Source organism: Canis lupus, chromosome 25 (genome assembly GCF_048164855.1).
Source record: "Canis lupus baileyi chromosome 25, mCanLup2.hap1, whole genome shotgun sequence".
Lineage (NCBI taxonomy): Eukaryota > Metazoa > Chordata > Mammalia > Carnivora > Canidae > Canis > Canis lupus.
Window position 1 is genome coordinate 28,819,870 of NC_132862.1, and position 20,654 is coordinate 28,840,523.

General features: G+C 38.0%; 2 protein-coding genes and 1 pseudogene across 9 annotated transcripts in view; 2 read left to right on the forward strand and 1 right to left on the reverse strand.

The window, feature by feature from the left end:
- The window catches only part of PLCZ1 (phospholipase C zeta 1), a 114,253-nt gene extending 102,492 nt beyond the window's left edge, over positions 1-11,761 (forward strand). For both annotated transcript variants that reach the window (XR_012017653.1, XR_012017654.1), the window contains exons 16-17: positions 1,069-1,184; positions 10,678-11,761. The gene's annotated coding sequence lies outside the window, so the exon portion shown is untranslated. The remainder of the gene's footprint in view (positions 1-1,068; positions 1,185-10,677) is intronic.
- The window catches only part of PIK3C2G (phosphatidylinositol-4-phosphate 3-kinase catalytic subunit type 2 gamma), a 368,003-nt gene that overhangs the window by 24,850 nt on the left and 322,499 nt on the right, over positions 1-20,654 (reverse strand). For 5 of the 7 annotated variants that reach the window (XR_012017649.1, XM_072798827.1, XM_072798828.1 and 2 more), the window contains one exon: positions 17,269-17,366. Coding sequence is in view for 5 of the 7 variants with exons in the window: in XM_072798827.1 (XP_072654928.1) it covers positions 17,269-17,366 (98 nt within the window). In the remaining 2 variants the exon portion in view is untranslated. The remainder of the gene's footprint in view (positions 1-17,268; positions 17,367-20,654) is intronic. The other 2 variants (XR_012017650.1, XM_072798829.1) reach the window with 1 other exon arrangement.
- Positions 10,796-11,761, forward strand: LOC140617423 (small ubiquitin-related modifier 1-like; annotated as a pseudogene).

Below are 20,654 nucleotides of genomic sequence, written 5' to 3' on the forward strand. Positions count from 1 at the left end.
TTAGTGGAAGATGATTGTGATCCTTTGGTGGTATCATGTTACCTTGATTTTTCATGTTCCTTGAAGTTTTGCATTGCTGTCTTCAAATTTGAAGTAGCTATCAGCTCCTCCAGTCTTTACTAACCACCCACTTTAAAGTGTTCAGACTCGTGGTTTTTTCTACAATAGTGTGATGAAACTTGTCTGCAAACCTGGACTTCCACAAAGGCTCTTTCATCTGTGGATGACTATTAAAGACAATGCTTTCCAGGAACTCTCTAACCATGCCTAAGAGGAACTGGAACCAATTCATGAGCCACTTCAGGGTCCTCAGCTGGGACTGAGGTCTGTATGTCTATTATCTGGAACATAGGTAAGGGAGAGTCCTCCTGGATCCCTTGGTATATGCTCCCACAAGCATACTTTTGTCTGTGAATGGATGCCAAATTTTTTGTTGTTGGTAAGGTATGTCTTTTGCAACTATGATGCTAATGTGACTCCCAAGTTGATTTCAGAAAAGCCATGAAGAAATCAAATTAAGAGAACCAATGTCAGGATGCTAGCTTATGTTTTGTTTGTTTGTTTGCTTGCTTTTTTGTTTGTTTGATTGAGTTAGAATGTCAAATTGAGGAAGATTTGGATAAAGAATAGCAACTAGGATACAAGCTCGTCAGTAAAGGAGAGTGATTAGATAAAATCTGCATCATGTGGTGACCTGTACATTGATGGCTATGTCAGCTAGAGATATGGTTAGTATCCAGAGTTGTTGAATATTTAGAGAAATAATCCTCAGCAGGAAATCACTCTATTTTCAAGTAAGACTGATGTGAAGGTCAAATATTTATCATTCTCAGATTAGTATCAAGTATTATAGGCAGCGGAATTCACAGAGAAAAGCTATTCATTTATAAATATAGCTAAAATTAAACTGCCCTGCATTGTGGCTATTTTTCTCAGTGATGTACACTTCAATGAATATTCACTTATTTAACAAACATGTATTAAGGACATAGTATTATGCTAGGCACTGAAGAGTATACAAAATATATTTCTGACAATTTTTACAATCAGTATATTTTCAAATTGAAGCTACAAGATGAACCAAAAAGATAAGTTTCAAGAACTGAGATAAGGCATCATTCAGAAAGGATGAGAGGTTTGAGCTGAGCCTGGAAGTTGAAATGGATATAGAAAGTAAACAGAAGGTAAGTAGAAGTATGATATAGGTTGCTAGAAGGACTACAGTGTGTTTGGTAAAAAAATGAATGAACCATTTCGAACATAATATAAGTTTTGTGTGTGTGTGGTGGATATCAAGGTAGGTATGGCTAAACTGTGTAGTATCTTAAATATTAGGCTAAAGAGTTTGAGTTTTACAAAGGTTCTATTAGCATATTTGTTGATATGTTAAAAATGGAAATTTATTTTATTGATATGTTAAAAATGGAATTTTAGGATGTTTTGTGCAAAATGGATTAAAAGAAGTAGAAAACAAGGATAGGAATATAACAATCAATCAAAATAATCCACAAGTGAATTAATAGATAATATAGGATAGGATTTTGGCAATAATAAAAGTAACAGGGAACTAAAATGATTTGCTGATGGGATACCTTGGTGGCTCAGTGGTTAAGCATCTGTCTTTGGCTCAAGGCATGATCCTAGAATCCCTGGATCAAGTCCCTATCAGGCTCCCTGCATGGAGCCTGCTTCTCTCTCTGCCTATGTCTCTGCCTCTCTCTCTGTCTCTCTGTGTCTCTCATGAGTAAATAAATAAAATCTTTAAGAAAAAATAAAAGGATTTGCTGATGATTATACATAGAGGTACTGGAACAAGTTAAAATATAGAAAATAAATAATAGAGAATTTTGATCAAGGTTACTTGAGATTGGTGTAACAATTTTTTGAAATAAGTAGGTAAGAGTGAGAGTTGATTTTAGTGAAAAGTAGAGAACTATAATTTAGAAATATTGAGTTTAAAGAGATGGCAAGATATCAGAATGCACATGCCCATCAGGCAGTTGAAAATATGTAAATTGAGTTTAGAGAAATATTTAAAGTAGAGATATAAATTTAGGAGTAATTCACATAATCTTCGAAGCAACAAGACTAAATGGAATTTTTGAGGAAATCAGTTTGAAGAGTTAAAGCTCTGAATACTGGAAACTCTTCTCATTTAAGGACTAAAGGTGAATATGCCAGCATTTATTAAGCCACTACATACATTAACTAGTTTAAATTTATAAGAGCTAAGGAAGCCTAAGAAAGAGTGCTACCAAAGAAGTTTAGAGAATAGATGGACAGTGAGGTTTCATGAAAATTCCGAGAATAGTAAAGTTCACAAAGGAAAGACTAGTTAAAGATACTGATGTTGGAAAGAGATCTATTATCATTAGCATATGATTTATTATAGGTTTAAGAACAATTTATGGTTTGCTTCATTAAGAGATAATTGGTAATCTTTGAGGGTCAGTGTTTCCTTGGTAAAAAAATCAATATCTATATCTAGGTTGGCTAGTTTTCACTATCCACTGCTTTGCATCATATCCTTTAAAATAGGAGACTGATGTCATAATGGGCCAACTCTAGAAAAATAATTTTTCATTAATGAAACATAAGCCAAATACAATCGGGATAATTATTATTGGAAAGTTGCCTTTTATCAAGAAATTGATGTTGGTTTATATTGAAGTGCACCTAGGATGGAACAATGACAAATTTCTGTTAAAAAATCTAGATTAAAAAATTGAATTGGGATAGGCAGAGGACTTAGCTAAGTAGTTTTAAAAGGATACACAGAACATTGTTGTTTTTATATGTTGAGCATTGCCATCATGTGTGCTTTATTTTCACAGCCTCTTTCTTTTAAAAAAGATTTATTTATTTTATTTGAGAGAGAGAGAGCATGGGCACGAGGGGCAGAGAGAGAGGGAGAGAGAATCTTGACCATATTTCACGCTGAGCATGGAGCCCAAGGCAGGCTTTATTTCACAGCTGTGAGATCAGGACTCAAGAGAAAACCAAGAGTCAGCTCCTCAACTGATTGTGCATCCAGGCAACCTTATTTTTTCTTTTTTAGAGGGAGAGCAAATGTGTGAATAGGGGTGATGAGGGAAGACAGAGGGAGAGGAAATCTCAAGCAGACTCTGCTGATGGGGCTTCAATTAAGGACCATGGGATCATGACCTGAGTTAAAATCTGGAGTCAGCTGCTTAACTGACTGAGCCATTCATGTACCCCTCAAAACTCATTTTTGTTAACTTTACTAAATCTAAGCGTTTTCTCTAATAGGCACCATAATATGCTTATTGTCATGTACCAAACTCATTATATGTAAAGTGCCACTTGTAGGGTATTTAACCACTTGAGAAATGTTTCTCAAAATGTGGTCCATGGACCACTTGTGTCAAAGAGCCTTCTGGAACGCTCATACTTGGGATCAAGAGAGAAGAAAACAAGTCTAAGATGGCGGAAGAGTAGGGTCTCCAAATCACCTGTCTCCTCCAAATTACCTAGAAAACCTTCAAATTATCCTGAAAATCTATGAATTCGGCCTGAGAATTAAAGAGAGAACACCTGGAATGCTACAGTGAGAAGAGTTCACGCTTCTATCAAGGTAGGAAGACGGGAAAAAGAAATAAAGAAACAAAAGGCCTCCAAGGAGGAGGGGCCCCGCGAGGAGCCGGGCTGAGGCCAGGGCGAGTGTTCCCACGACAGGAGAGCAAACAGGAGCTGCACCAACCTTCCGGGGCGGAAAGGGCTCCCAGGGAGTTGGAGGAGGACCCAGGAGGGCAAGGATGCCCTCGGGTTCCCGGGGACACTAACAGACACCTGCGCCCCGGGAGAGTGCGCCGAGCTCCCTAAGGGCTGCAGCGCGCACGGCGGGTCCCGGAGCAGCTCGGGGGGTTCGGGGGCGGCTCCGCGGAGGGGGCTGCGGGGCGGGAGCAGCTCGGGGGTGCTCGGGGGCGGCTCCGCGGAGGGGGCTGTGGGGCGGGAGCAGCTCGGAGGGGCTCGGGGGCGGCTCCGCGGAGGGGGCTGTGGGGCGGGAGCAGCTCGGGGGGCTCGGGGGCGGCTCCGCGGAGGGGGCTGCGGGGCGGGAGCCCGAATCCAACAGCGCAGGCCCCGGAGCAAGGGCGCCGGGACACAGCCCAGGATCTGGGCTCCCCCCGGGACAGGCAGAGGCCGGGAGGTCCCAGGACCGCAAGGACGCTCCTGCCCCGAGCTGAGCAGATCAGCGGCCCCGCCCCGGAGCCTCCAGGCCCTGCAGACGGAGAGCTCCGGGGTTACTGCGGGGGCTGAATCCAGGGCTCCAGAGCTGGCCCCGCCACTGGGGCTGTTGCTCCTGGGGCTTCACGGGGTAAACAACCCCCAATGAGCCCTGCACCAGGCAGGGGCACAGCAGCTCCCCCAAGTGCTAACACCTGAAAATCAGCACAACAGGCCCCTCCCCCAGAAGACCAGCTAGACGGACAAGTTCCAGGGGGAAGTCAAGAGAATTAAAGTACACAGAATCAGAAGATACTCCCCCGTGGTTCTTTTTTTCTTTTTTTTTTTGTTTTGTTTTGCTTTTTGATTTGTTTCCTTCCCCCACCCCCTTTTTTTCCTTTCTTTCTTTTTCTTTCTTTTCTTTTTTTTTCGTTTTTTTCTTCCTTTTATTTTCCCTCTTTCTTTATTCTTTCCTTCTTTCTCTCCTCTCTTTTTCTCCTTTTCCCAATACAACTTGTTTTTGGCCACTCTGCACTGAGCAAAAAGACTAGAAGGAAAACCTCACCTCAAAAGAAAGAATCAGAAACAGTCCTCTCTCCCACAGAGTTACAAAATCTGGATTACAATTCAATGTCAGAAAGCCAATTCAGAAGCACTATTATACAGCTACTGGTGGCTCTAGAAAAAAGCATAAAGGACTCAAGAGACTTCATGACTGCAGAATTTAGAGCTAATCAGGCAGAAATTAAAAATCAATTGAATGAGATGCAATCCAAACTAGAAGTCCTAATGAAGAGGGTTAACAGGGTGGAAGAATGAGTGAGTGACATAGAAGACAAGATGACAGCAAAGAGGGAAACTGAGGAAAAAAGAGACAAACAAAAGACCATGAAGATAGATTAAGGGAAATAAACGACAGCCTGAGGAAGAAAAACTTACGTTTAATTGGTGTTCCCGAGGGCGCCGAAAGGGACAGAGGGCCAGAATATGTATTTGAACAAATTCTAGCTGAAAACTTTCCTAATCTGGGAAGGGAAACAGGCATTCAGATCCAGGAAATAGAGAGATCACCCCCTAAAATCAATAAAAACCGTTCAACACCTCGACATTTAATAGTGAAGCTTGCAAATTCCAAAGATAAAGAGAAGATCCTTAAAGCAGCAAGAGACAAGAAATCCCTGACTTTTATGGGGAGGAGTATTAGGGTAACAGCAGACCTCTCCACAGAGACCTGGCAGGCCAGAAAGGGCTGGCAGGATATTTTCAGGGTCCTAAAGGAGAAGAACATGCGACCAAGAATACTTTATCCAGCAAGGCTCTCATTCAAAATGGAAGGAGAGATAAAGAGCTTCCAAGACAGGCAGCAACTGAAAGAATATGTGACCTCCAAACCAGCTCTGCAAGAAATTTTAAGGGGGACTCTTAAAATTCCCCTTTAAGAAGAAGTTCAGTGGAACATTCCACAAAACAAGGACTGAATAGATATCCTGATGACACTAAACTCATATCTCTCAATAGTAACTCTGAACGTGAACGGGCTTAATGACCCCATCAAAAGGCGCAGGGTTTCAGACTGGATAAAAAAGCAGGACCCATCTATTTGCTGTCTACAAGAGACTCATTTTAGACAGAAGGACACCTACAGCCTGAAAATAAAAGGTTGGAGAACCATTTACCATTCGAATGTTCCTCAAAAGAAAGCAGGGGTAGCCATCCTTATATCAGATAAACGAAAATTTACCCCGAGGACTGTAGTGAGAGATGAAGAGGACACTATATCATACTTAAAGGATCTATCCAACAAGAGGACTTAACAATCCTCAATATATATGCCCCGAATGTGGGAGCTGCCAAATATATAAATCAATTATTAACCAAAGTGAAGAAATACTTACACTTATACTTGGTGACTTCAATCTAGCTCTTTCTATACTCGATAGGTCTTCTAAGCACAACATCTCCAAAGAAACGAGAGCTTTAAATGATACACTGGACCAGATGGATTTCACAGATATCTACAGAACTTTACATCCAAACGCAACTGAATACACATTCTTCTCAAGCGCACATGGAACTTTCTCCAGAATAGACCACATACTGGGTCACAAATCGGGTCTGAACTGATACCAAAAGATTGGGATCATCCCCTGCATATTCTCAGACCATAATGCCTTGAAATTAGAACTAAGTCACAACAAGAAGTTTGGAAGGACCTCAAACACGTGGAGGTTAAGGACCATCCTGCTAAAAGATGAAAGGGTCAACCAGGAAATTAAGGAAGAATTAAAAAGATTCATGGAAACTAATGAGAATGAAGATACAACCGTTCAAAATCTTTGGGATGCAGCAAAAGCAGTCCTAAGGGGGAAATACATCGCAATACAAGCATCCATTCAAAAACTGGAAAGAACTCAAATACAAAAGCTAACCTTACACATAAAGGAGCTAGAGAAAAAACAGCAAATAGATCCTACACCTAAGAGAAGAAGGGAGTTAATAAAGATTCGAGCAGAACTCAATGAAATCGAGACCAGAAGAACTGTGGAACAGATCAACAGAACCAGGAGTTGGTTCTTTGAAAGAATTAATAAGATAGATAAACCATTAGCCAGCCTTATTAAAAAGAAGAGAGAGAAGACTCAAATTAATAAAATCATGAATGAGAAAGGAGAGATCACTACCAACACCAAGGAAATACAAACGATTTAAAAACATATTATGAACAGCTATATGCCAATAAATTAGGCAATCTTGAAGAAATGGACACATTCCTGGAAAGCCACAAACTACCAAAACTGGAACAGGAAGAAATAGAAAACCTGAACAGGCCAATAACCAGGGAGGAAATTGAAACAGTCATCAAAAACCTCCCAAGACACAAGAGTCCCGGGCCAGATGGCTTCCCAGGGGATTTCTATCAAACGTTTAAAGAAGAAACCATACCTATTCTCCTAAAGCTGTTTGGAAAGATAGAAAGAGATGGAGTACTTCCAAATTCGTTCTATGAGGCCAGCATCACCTTAATTCCAAAACCAGACAAAGACCCCACCAAAAAGGAGAATTACAGACCAATATCCCTGATGAACATGGATGCAAAAATTCTCAACAAGATACTGGCCAATAGGATCCAACAGTACATTAAGAAAATTATTCACCATGACCAAGTAGGATTTATCCCCGGGACACAAGGCTGGTTCAACACCCGTAAAACAATTAATGTGATTCATCATATCAGCAAGAGAAAAACCAAGAACCATATAATCCTCTCATTAGATGCAGAGAAAGCATTTGACAAAATACAGCATCCATTTCTGATCAAAACTCTTCAGAGTGTAGGGATAGAGGGAACATTCCTCAACATCTTAAAAGCCATCTACGAAAAGCCCACAGCAAATATCATTCTCAATGGGGAAGCACTGGGAGCCTTTCCCCTAAGATCAGGAACAAGACAGGGATGTCCACTCTCACCACTGCTATTCAACATAGTACTGGAAGTCCTAGCCTCAGCAATAGGCAACAAAAAGACATTAAAGGCATTCAAATTGGCAAAGAAGAAGTCAAACTCTCCCTCTTTGCCGATGACATGATACTCTACATAGAAAACCCAAAAGTCTCCACCCCAAGATTGCTAGAACTCATACAGCAATTTGGTAGCGTGGCAGGATACAAAATCAATGCCCAGAAATCAGTGGCATTTCTATACACTAACAATGAGACTGAAGAAAGAGAAATTAAGGAATCAATCCCATTTACAATTGCACCCAAAAGCATAAGATACTTAGGAATAAACCTCACCAAAGATGTAAAGGATCTATACCCTCAAAACTATAGAACACTTCTGAAAGAAATTGAGGAAGACACAAAGAGATGGAAAAATATTCCATGCTCATGGATTGGCAGAATTAATATTGTGAAAATGTCAATGTTACCCAGGGCAATATACACGTTTAATGCAATCCCTCTCAAAATACCATGGACTTTCTTCAGAGAGTTAGAACAAATTATTTTAAGATTTGTGTGGAATCAGAAAAGACCCCGAATAGCCAGAGGAATTTTAAAAAAGAAAACCATATCTGGGGGCATCACAATGCCAGATTTCAGGTTGTACTACAAAGCTGTGGTCATCAAGACAGTGTGGTACTGGCACAAAAACAGACACATAGATCAATGGAACAGAATAGAGAACCCAGAAGTGGACCCTCAACTTTATGGTCAACTAATATTCGATAAAGGAGGAAAGACTATCCACTGGAAGAAAGACAGTCTCTTCAATAAATGGTGCTGGGAAAATTGGACATCCACATGCAGAAGAATGAAACTAGACCACTCTCTTGCACCATACACAAAGATAAACTCAAAATGGATGAAAGATCTAAATGTGAGACAAGATTCCATCAAAATCCTAGAGAAGAACACAGGCAACACCCTTTTTGAACTCGGCCACAGTAACTTCTTGCAAGATACATCCACGAAGGCAAAAGAAACAAAAGCAAAAATGAACTATTGGGACTTCATCAAGATAAGAAGCTTTTGCACAGCAAAGGATACAGTCAACAAAACTAAAAGACAACCTACAGAATGGGAGAAGATATTTGTAAATGACATATCAGATAAAGGGCTAGTTTCCAAGATCTATAAAGAACTTATTAAACTCAACAGCAAAGAAACAAACAATCCAATCATGAAATGGGCAAAAGACATGAAGAGAAATCTCACAGAGGAAGACATAGACATGGCCAACATGCACATGAGAAAATGCTCTGCATCACTTGCCATCAGGGAAATACAAATCAAAACCACAATGAGATAACACCTCACACCAGTGAGAATGGGGCAAATTAACAAGGCAGGAAACAACAGATGTTGGAGAGGATGCGGAGAAAAGGGAACCCTCTTACACTGTTGGTGGGAATGTGAACTGGTGCAGCCACTCTGGAAAACTGTGTGGAGGTTCCTCAAAGAGTTACAAATAGACCTGCCCTACGACCCAGCAATTGCACTGTTGGGGATTTACCCCAAAGATACAAATGCAATGAAACGCCGGGACACCTGCACCCCGATGTTTATAGCAGCAATGGCCACAATAGCCAAACTGTGGAAGGAGCCTCGGTGTCCATCGAAAGATGAATGGATAAAGAAGATGTGGTTTATGTATACAATGGAATATTACTCAGCTATTAGAAATGACAAGTACCCACCATTTGCTTCAACTTGGATGGAACTGGAGGGTATTATGCTGAGTGAAGTAAGTCAGTGGGAGAAGGACAAACATTATATGTTCTCATTCATGTGGGGAATATAAATAATAGTGAAAGGGAATATAAGGGAAGGGAGAAGAAATGTGTGGGAAATATCAGAAAGGGAGACATAACGTAAAGACTGCTAACTCTGGGAAATGAACTAGGGGTGGTAGAAGGGGAAGAGGGTGGGGGCTGGGAGTGATTGGGTGACGGGCAGAGGGGGTTATTCTGTATGTTGGTAAATTGAACACCAATAAAAAAATAAAAATAAATAAAACAAAATAAAAAATGAGCAAGTGAGGGATCCCTGGGTGGCTCAGTGATTTGGTGCCTGCCTTTGGCCCAGGGCGTGATCCTGGAGTCCTGGGATCGAGTCCCGCGTCCAGCTCCTGGCATAAGGCCTGCTTCTCCCTTGCCTGTGTCTCTGCCTCTCTCTTTCTCTCTCTGTGTGTCCATTATAAATAAATAAATAAATAAATAAATAAATAAATAAATAAATAAAAAGAAAACAAGTCTAGATATGAAAGTACAGAGGGATATATGAGATCAAGATGTTTTATGCCTGTAAAACACATAGAAATACCAACCTACAGGTGCCTGAGTGGCTTAGTTGGTTAAGTATCCAGCTATTGATTTTGGCTCAGGTCATGATTACAGGGTTGTGAGATGAAGCCCTACATCAGGTTCCACACTGGGCATGGAACCTGCTTGGGATTCTCTCTCTCCCTCTCCTTCCACCCTTCTGCTCCTCCTTACTCATGTACACTCTCTTTCTCTCTCTCTCTCAAAAAGAAGGAATACCAACCAATAGTTACAGAATCAATCACTGGGAATTGCACATAGGAAAGTATATTTTATTTTAAGATTTATTTATTCATTAGAGAGAGAGCAGCAGGCTTCTCGCAGGGAGCCTGATGTGGGACTCCATTCCAGACAGGGGACCATGCCCTGAGCCAAAGGCATATGCTCAACTGCTGAGCCATGCAGGTGCCCCAGGAATGTATATTTTAAAAGTAAGAACCTCCAAGCTACACATATACATTAAAATTGTGAGAAAATTTTTAAATAGAAAATAAAATGTAATGAAATGTGTGTGTGTATGTGTGTGTGTGTGTGTGTGTGTGTGTGTGTTTAGCCAGGGGTTCTTATCAATGTATTTGAGTCTGCTTCTTTCTCTCCTGTTTCTTTTCTTTTTTTTAATATTTATTTCAGTGCATTAAAGGTCCAAATGTGTGTGTGTTTTAAAATCTAGTACCCGAGCTGCGCTGCTGTGCTGTGGGGAAGAGAGACAGATTTGTAAACCCCGGAGCGAGGTTCTGCCTACCCAAGGCCACTGCGGTGCGGAGACCCTGGATGAAGCCACCATCACCATGTCTGACCAGGAGGCAAAACCTTCAACTGAGGACTTGGGGGATAAGAAGTAAGGAGAATACATTAAACTCAAAGTCATTGGACAGGTTAGCAGTGAGATTCACTTCAAAGTGAAAATGGCAACACATCTCAAGAAACTCAAAGAATCATACTGTCAAAGACAGGGAGTTCCAATGAATTCACTCAGGTTTCTCTTTGAAGGTCAGAGAATTGCTGATAATCACACTCCAAAAGAACTGGGAATGGAGGAAGATGATGTGATTGAAGTTTATCAGGAAAAAACAGGGGGTGATTCAATGATTTAGATATTCTTTTTATTTTTCTTCTTTACCCTCAATTCTTTTTTATTTTTAAAAATAGTTCTATTGTAATGTGGTGTTCAAAACGGAATTGAAAACTGGCACCCCATCTCTTTAAAACATCTGGTAATTTGAATTCTAGTGCCCATTACTCATTATCACTTGTTTTCATTGTGCTGATTTTTGGTGATCAAACCTCAGCCCCCTTCATATTGCCCTTTCCTTTTTAAAAATTACATGTGTGCACAGAGAGGCCACCTTTTCCAGGACTGTGCATTTTCAGGCTTGTGATAAATAAGATCGACCAATACGGGTGTTCATGATGACTTTCCAATTGGCCCTGAAGTTCTAGCATGTGATTGCTTCACTCCTGGACTATGACTTTCAGTGGGAGATGGGAGTTTTTCAGAGAACTGAACTGTGGAAAAATGACCTTTCCTTAACTTGAAGCTTCTTTTTAAAATTTGACGGTCTGGACCAAAAGAAGAGAAATATCAGGCTGGAGTCGAGAAGACAGAGATGATGAGGATAAATGACTAACTCCAAAGATGGCTTCACTGAAGAGAAAGCATTTTAAGATAAAAGTCTTGTCAGAAGATCCCAGAAAAGTTCTAATTTTCATTAGCAGTTAATAAAGTTATTCATGCAGAAGTGTATTCAACAGAACACTGCTCTTTTTGATTTTATTTGTACTTTTTGGCCTGGGATATGGATTTTAAATGGACATTGTCTATACCAGCTTCATTAAAATAAACAAAATATTTGTTAAAAAAAATCTAGTACCTGATGTCTATCACCCCAAATGTTTAAGCAAATCCAACAATAAAAAGGACATACTAAATCTGTATTTTTATATTTGTATATTCTGTCCTATAATTAGTAATATTAGTAATATTAGTTGGAAATAAAAGTGAAAAGAAAAATAAAGGACAAAAAATAGAGGAAGAAAATGGGTAGAGGAGGGAGAAAAGAAATGAGAATAAAGTTTTATCCTTACTGCTTCTGAAGCCAATTCTTTTACTGTTGGAGAACTTGATATGGTCAGAAGACAGGTTTAGGGCTATAAATGATGAGATCAAGTTTTTAACCAGTACTATCCCTCTAGATACATATGTCTTCTAATAGAATGAGACAAGTCCCATCATTTCTGCTCCTTCATCCATTTTGAGCCTATAGCTGGAAGATCTAATGCTATGAATATTCATAGCAAGATGAAACAGGCCTTTTAATTAATTACATACGAGTTGCTTATTGGATAATAAGGCTACCTAAATCTTTTTTTTTAAATTGTAATTGGCTCACAATGTTACATTGGTTTCAGGTGTACAACATAGTCTATATGTTATACTAAGTCAGATTCAACAAGTCTATATGTTATACTAAGCTCACCACAAGTGTAACTAACATTTGTCACCATACCATGCTATTACATTATCGTTGACTATATTCCTTATGGTGTATCTTTTATCCCCAGGATTTTTTCATGTCATAATTGGAAGCCTGCATCTCCCACTTCCCTTTACTCATTTGCCCATTCCCCTACTCCCCTCCCCTCTGGAAAACAATAGTTTGTTCTCTATAGGTCTGTTTCTTCTTCTTCTTCTTTTTTTTTTTTTTTTGTTTCTTCTTTTATTTATTTATTCATTTGTTTTTAGATTCCACCTATAAGTAAAATCATATGTTACTTATTTCACTTAGCATTATACTCTCTAGGTCCATCCATGTTGTCACAAATGGCAAGAATTCATTCTTTTTAATGGCTGAGTAATATGATTATACATACACACACACACACACACACACACTATTTTCCTGATCTATTCATCAGTTGATGGACACATGAGTTGCTTCCATATCTTAGGTACCGTAAGTAATGCTGCCATAAGTATAGCGGTACATATATCCTTTCAAATTAGTGTTTTCATCTTTTTGGGCAAATATCCAGTAGTGAAATTACTGGATCATATGGTATTTCTATTTTTAATTTTTTGAGGAACTTCCACAACGTTTTCCACAGTAGCTACACCAATTTACATTCCCATGAACAATATTGCACAAGGGTTCCCTTTTTTCCACATTCTCATCAACACTTGTTGTTTCTTATCTTTTCACCTGTTAATTTTCGTCCGTCACTAGAAGTCCAATGCACTATCCATTGCGCCACAGAGCCCACCTGTTAATTTTCATATAGCAACTATTCTCTCCTATTTTGTGTCTTACAAAAGGCTTAAACAGCACTCCATTTGAGGTGTGTCCTGCTTCCCTTGTTCCTCATTTGAAATATTATTTTGTTACAGTGTATGAGTTTCTGACAGTGTGAGCATATTTAATATCAGAAGAGAGTCTGGAATCCTTATTGATTACTTTTAGAGCCTTTAAGAATGCACATATTCTAGAGCAGGTAAAAGAAAACTCTGGAAGTATCACAGCCTAGGGGAATACAGAGATGAGGAGAGACATTACAGACATTGCAATGCATAGAGAGACATGCAGATGTCAATGGAAGAGGCATTTTATAGTGGGCTTCATGGGAAAATGCTAGAAAGATTTTTAAAAATGTTTCAAATCTAAATTATTTTTATATATTTCTTTGTTATATAAACTGAAATAGTATTTTAAAAAACCTTGGCCAAGCTTCTAAATAACTGAATTACTTTGTCAGTCTCTGTTCACTAGGATAAATCATTTTGGGCTGCTTTAAAAGGGAAAATCTTTTTAGCCATTTTGTTTTAGCTTATGAATTCACAGGAGAGAAGTAATTCTTAGAGCAAATCTTCAAAGATTCAATATAAGATAAACAATTCTTTTCATCACACTTAATATTAAATATAACAGAACTGCAGGCAGAATAATACATTTTAACATTAAAATAAAATGAAGCACAACTTCTTTAGTCTGATTACTTCAGCATATTAAAACACTAAAGGCTCAAAAATAAATAATAATTAGTTAAAACTTGAAATGAGCAAAAAAAAATCTGTGGAGAATTTATAGATAGATTTTCCTGTCATTTATATTACAGTGTTATCTCTGTCTTCAGATAAGCAAAAGAAATAGTCATATAAAGGAAGTTGTGAAAAATACAAGGCATGAGAACTTTGTTGTGATGGGTTCTGCAAGGTGAACAAGATCCTAATTCTTATTTATTCACATCAGAAATTGGACATTCTTTTATTCAATAAAGTATTCATTGAGCACCTGCTATGTACTTGACACTGTTTAAGCCCCTTGGCTTATAGCAGTGACACAGGGCAGTGGAGAAAGTAAAGGAGGAAGGGAAGTTTGGAAGTGGCAACAAGTAGTGGCTTTGTGGTTTTACATGTGGGAATCAGAGAGGACCTCACTGAAAAGGTGGCAGTAAGCCATAGTCCTTTAGGACATGTGGGATTGAGCCATGAGCCTGGGGAAGGGCATTCCAGTTAAAGTGAGTAACAGGTACAAATGTTTGTGATATTTAACTTCAGTAAATGAAGTTACTGAAGCTGGAGTGGAGTGATTGAGGGAGTCTGTGAAGATGGGGTTGGAGAGGTCACGGAGGCCAGATTGGCAGGGCTTCATAGATCATTAATAAGTACTACGGCTTTCATTGTAAGTGATGTAAGGCCTCGCTCTCTGAAGGATATGAGAGAAGAATGACAAGATCTGACTTTTACTCTCAAAGGAATATTCTGACTCCTAGGTTAGGAAGAGATTAGAAAGAAATATAAGCAGAAGCAGGCAGATGCGTTAAGAAATTATGGCAGTGATTCAGGTGGGGGATGATGGTGGCTTGAACCATTTATGGTAGTTGTGGTAGCAGTGAAGGTGCAAAGTTGTGGAATTCTGGATTTATTGTGAAAGCAGGGCTGACAGAATTTGCTGATAAATTGGTTGTAGTTTGTAAGAGATGTCAGAATGGTTCTAAGGACTTAACTTGAGTAAATTGTAGGATAAAGGTGCTGTTTCCTGACATGAGAAAGATTGCAGAGGAAGCAGGTTTAGGGGGCAATAATCAGAAGTTTGATTTGGTGTAGCTTAAGGTTGTGGTGCCTATTCAATTTCTACTAGAGTTGTTGAGTAATCGGTTACATACATGCCTCTGGATTTTAGGGAGAATTCCAAGCTGGAGTTATAAATATGGAAGAGAAAGACACGTAGTGATATTTCAAGCCACAGGGCTGGAAATAGAAGAGAGAAGAGGTGTAGGAATGAATTCCAGGGCAATGCTAAGAGATTAGGGAGAAAAGAAGAACTGGCATTTAGACTGAGAAGTTAGACTGCAAGGAGTATTACTTCATTATTAATAACGTTCTTTCAGAGGACATTGGCAATGTATAGGCTCTCGTGGCCCTAGATGGTTTTTTACCTTTGTTTTTTTTTTTATTTTTTTATTTTTTATTTTTGGTTTTTTACCTTTGGTAGGATGTACCTGGTCATTTGCCATTTACCCCTCACTTGATGTAAATCTTGTATTTTTGCTCTTACTCACTTTCCCCCCTCCCTTTATGCTGCATCACTTTTTTTTTGAATATTCTTATTGTCAGCACAACTTCATCTCGCTATAAAATGCATTTTTGAAAACTGTCAAAAGTAATTTGGGGATTTATCTGGTGAATAAAATGGGTGACCAAATTGGTTAATACTGCTTTTGATCAAATATTAGGCATGACTATTGAGTAATATCTCCAAGTTTACTGTGTGGTTTATATGCCAGATTGAAAAGCAATGCCAACAAGAGTGTTCTAAAACATTCTGAGCTATGACACTACTGGAATAAATACATAATTTTCAAGAGGACTATTTTCAACTAATAATCATATACAAATGTAAGTTCTGTTAACTTGATTGACATCATTTCTTAACATTCTTTTACTTTATTACATATATTTATACAGATTATTAAAGTCTATGAATATGTAGACAGCCATAAATAATATCTCACTGAGTCTTCATTTCCCAGACTAAGAATTTCTTAACAACTCCTATTCTCATTTAACATGATAATCTTATCAAAAGCAACTAAAAATAATTACTTTAGTTAGTAAAAGTTTTACAAAACACATCTAATAATATTTGTCCAGATATTACAAAAATTGTTGATTATGAGCATCCTAGATCTATAAACAAGCATTCTTGGCTATCTGGCTAATACTAAGTTTGTAAAGGATGTATCCCCTGCAAATTATGCCAACTATTTGTCTACTGAACAGATATTGATTAAATTCTAGTATGTTCCAGATGCACGTCACAATGAAAAGAGTTTGCTTTTTTAAGTCTTTCCAAGCACATCATGAGAGACATATGTGTGTAAGGGATAGAGCCAAAATAGGGCTACTGACTTTCTATAGAGCAGTATCCTGGGAGTTTTACCAAATGGAGGATCTGTTTTGAGTAGACTAGAGGAAGACTGGACAAGTGGCAAAGCTTAGAGTTACCCCTCTTGGTTTGTGTACCCAGACCTGGACCATTAATCAATTACACTGTGATGCAGAAAGCTCCTTCTCTTACTTAATGACAAGGCTCCAATTGCTCTCTGTGCCTCTGACTTGACCCATCTTCAGAGACGAATGGGGTATAATGGAAGAGCTTTCAGTTTTCTTTAGAGGCTAACTACCATTGTTGTCCTAGGTTCTGGGATACAAAGATAGGGTTCCTGTCCTCAAAAAAATTATTATTTTGTGAGGGGAAAGGTATATCTTTGAGTAATTACATCAAAACATAACTGTTTTGGTGGTATAAGCTCAAGGTACTCCATGGGTATCTAGGAGGAAAGCCTAAGAGTTCCTGGCTTCACAGAGAAAGTGCTGGCACTATTCAGAGATGAGTTAATGTTCCACTAAGCTCAGTAGGATGAGATAGATGTAAATTCTTGGGACCTAACTTTTTCCCTTTGGATCTTAATACTCCAGTTAGTCCTGCATTTTCAAACCTTTTTCACTAGATTTGGCCTGATGCTTCATTGTGAATAAAGTCTAATTTTCATTCTAGGACTTTGCCTATAAAACATTTTATAGTCTTTACCCCAGAGATCACAGTCATACTGAGGCAGAACATTGTAATTGGCCTACTGTTCCTCACTTAAACTTGGTGGCTGGCCCCATTTCTCTCACTAATGTTGACATTAATTGCTGGAAGGAGGGAAGTGATTTCTAAATGTAGGCTTACATGTTTCTTATTAGAAATAATAAACTTACAATGTTTTTCATGTGTTTCACTAGTATGGTCAGCTTCGCATCCTCATGTGATATCACTAACTGCACCATAGGCATCTTGTCAGGAAACTTCTCACCTGCTAAAGCAATAGAATTTTGGTGGGTTAAATTGGAAGTGGTTCATCACAGTATAAATTAAACATTTAAAGACTAAAATGGAGTCAATGAATAATATGCAAAAGAAACATTCTTCAGGGACGCCTGGGTGGCTCAGCAGTTGAATGTCTACCTTTGGTTCAGGGTGTGATCCCTGGAACCTGGGATCGAGTCCTGCATCGGGCTCCTTGCAGGGAGACTGATTCTCCCTTTGCTTTTCCTTTTGCTTGTGTCTCTGCCTCTCTCTCTCTGTGTCTCTCATGAATAAATAAATTAAATGTTAAAAAAAAAAAAGAAACATTCTTCAAATCACGCAGAAAACATAATATTCTTTAGGAAACTGAATTGGAAAAAAAAAAAAATAAAAAAAAAAAAAAGGAAACTGAATTGGTTAAAGATGAGATTTGTGTCTAATCATCTCAACCAACTCTTTCTCCTCATATCTTGTGTTTCTGATTGATTTTGTGTTTGTTTTGATTGATTATTTTCCCAATTATTTAAGCTTGAAAACTTAGTGCCATTTCTGGCTCTAATTTTCTCAACCTTCAGTACCATTAAGCTTAAGTATTAGCATGAAGTGCTGGCTTTAAAAGTCAGTGAGCCTGGGGTTCAGGTCCCAGAACTATACTTAAGATTGTGTTATGTGTGTATAATTAACTTATGACTAAGATAATTGGCTTCTTTAAAATGGAGATGATAGTTACCTACTGCAGGGTATAGTTGAGATGATCAACTGAGAAATTCAACAGTTTTCACAATGTAACCTCTCAGTTCATTTTGCAATTAGTAATGTCTTCTCCATATATTTGCATTCATCTCTTCCCTTCTATTTCCACAGCTCCTAGTTCAGACTCAGATGAATCTCTTGTCTGAACTACTAGAACATTCTCTTCCCCTCTCCTAGAACCCCAACCGATTTATACACAATTACCAATATATTGCTCCTACAGCAACTTCTATAAAATTATTCTTTTGATCATGGCTTTCCAGTACCTATGAAAAAAATCAGAATTTCTCAGATTTATATTGTTGCTCTTTTTTTAAAAGATTTTTAAACTTATTCATGAGAGACACACACACACACGGTGGGGGGGTGGTGCAGAGAGAGAAGCAGGCTCCATGCAGGGAGCCCAATGTAGGACTTGATCCTGGGCCCTCCGGATCACACCCTGAGCCAAAGGCAGATGCTCAAACGCTGAGCCACCCAGGTGTCCCAGTATATTGTTGCTTCTTATTGAATCTTTTTTTTTTTTTTAATTTCCCACTGTTATTTATTCCATGCTGTAGTCTGTATGTTCAGTTCTACAAACATGCTCTGCTATTTCCTTCCAGTCATTCATATTATTCTCTTTATTTGAAATGACCTCTTTTACCATTTTTCCTATTGAACCTTTATCTTTCTAGAGGCCTAATTAAGATGCAAAATAGTTTCTGTGGTCACCTCCCTTTGAACTCCCCTAGCACAGCCCTTATCACTTAATAGTTGTATCAAAATTATTATCTGATGTGCCTCAATTTGTTTAGTGGATTATAATCTCCCTCAAGGTTTACTTTTTGTGCTATATACCCAAGGGATATATAAATCAGTGCTTGCTCCATAATGTCACAGTAAACATTTATTTAATAATAAGAGTAGTCTTATTTTTTCTCAAGTTATATCATTCCATCATTGGAATGAAGGCTTTAGTTTTTAATTAAAATTTTTTGTTTTATACAGATTAAGCATAATTTGTAGTTTTTCTGATATTTCCATTGGCTATCTCTGGTTGTATATTCTCTGAGGGAAATTAGAAATTTATTAATAACAGGAATTTGGTAATGTTCTACTATGGGCTCATTGTGGTCCACATTGTTTTCTGAGAGTAAGTTTCAGCTCTTCAATTCTCTCCAACTTTTGATAAGAAAACCTGACTGGTATGTTTCCTTTTCCAAAGATTTTTACATGTTTGTAAGAGTAGTTTATACATTACCTGTAGGTAATATTTACTAATGTTCTTGTTAATGTGGATTATTGACATTGTGATAATTAAAATTGGCATTGTTTCTTATAATTGAAATGGTAATTACATAAAAATAATAATAATATTCTTCCTTAAAATATTTTTATTTGATTACAATGACTGAGAGATATTGTTGAGTTAGAGATACTATGAGATAATTTACTTCAAATAGTACTGAGGTAAATTGAATTCATAGTAAAAAAAATGTAATTGGATTTTGGTATGAGAATGGCAAAAATGTTGATGACTTTTTGATGCACAACGAACATTATTTTTTAATTAAAGAGTGAAAAGATTACTACATAGAAACTCAATGTATTTAATCAGAGGAGTTTTAATTCAAAAGTAAGAAATTAGCATAAGTTTATGATTGAGTGTCTAAATAGTAACTATAACTGTTAAACTAACCGAAGTGATATTCTACTCTGAAACTCTAGTGACAGATTAGTAAACCAGTATCTGTCAATATAGGCAGAGCTCAGAACTCAGTGAAAATTCAGGCCTCCAGGAAGTTTTAGTAGTCAATGTGGTAATCGTAGAGGTACTTAGCATTTCTAAAACTTTTACTGTATGCGTAACATTGGGCTAAGAGCTTTATGTACGTGAAATAACTCAATCCTCAGCAAATCTATAAAGTTTTTGTTACTTCTGTTTTACACATGAGGAGCCAAAGGCATTTGGTTAAAGGTCATGCAGATAATAAACCATGCAGGGTTAAATGATCTCTAAAGTCTGTGTTCTTAAACACCATGCTGTAAAGGGGCAAAGAAGGGGCAATAATCTAAGGGAAAGAGTTTAAATGAAGAATCCAAAAAGGGAGAATTTTGAGAATCATTTCATATGGACAAGAAGATGCTAGAATATTTTGATTTTCTGCTTCAAGTTAGTCTGGAGAATCTGATTATGTTTAATACAACCATTTATAATAACCTTAAGAGCTGTTGAAATATTATTGATCCAAGGATGATTGTGTTGAAATGTTTGAATGCATGACACTATAGCAGCTAATAGCACTTATGCACAATGTGTCCATGAATGTTAAAAAAAGTAGCATTTCCAAATATTTTTTCAGATGATAATATATTCATATAACTAAAAAATAAAAATGTATTTTAAAAATATGCAGTAGTGCCTATTCATTCCTAATACCTATCCATTCCTAATACCTATGCACCCAGTTCCTCCACCATTTATCCCTCCAGAGGAACACATCCTTCCATAGTTTCTCCATATAAGCAAATATGAATAAGTACTTTTATTGTCCCCTCCCAC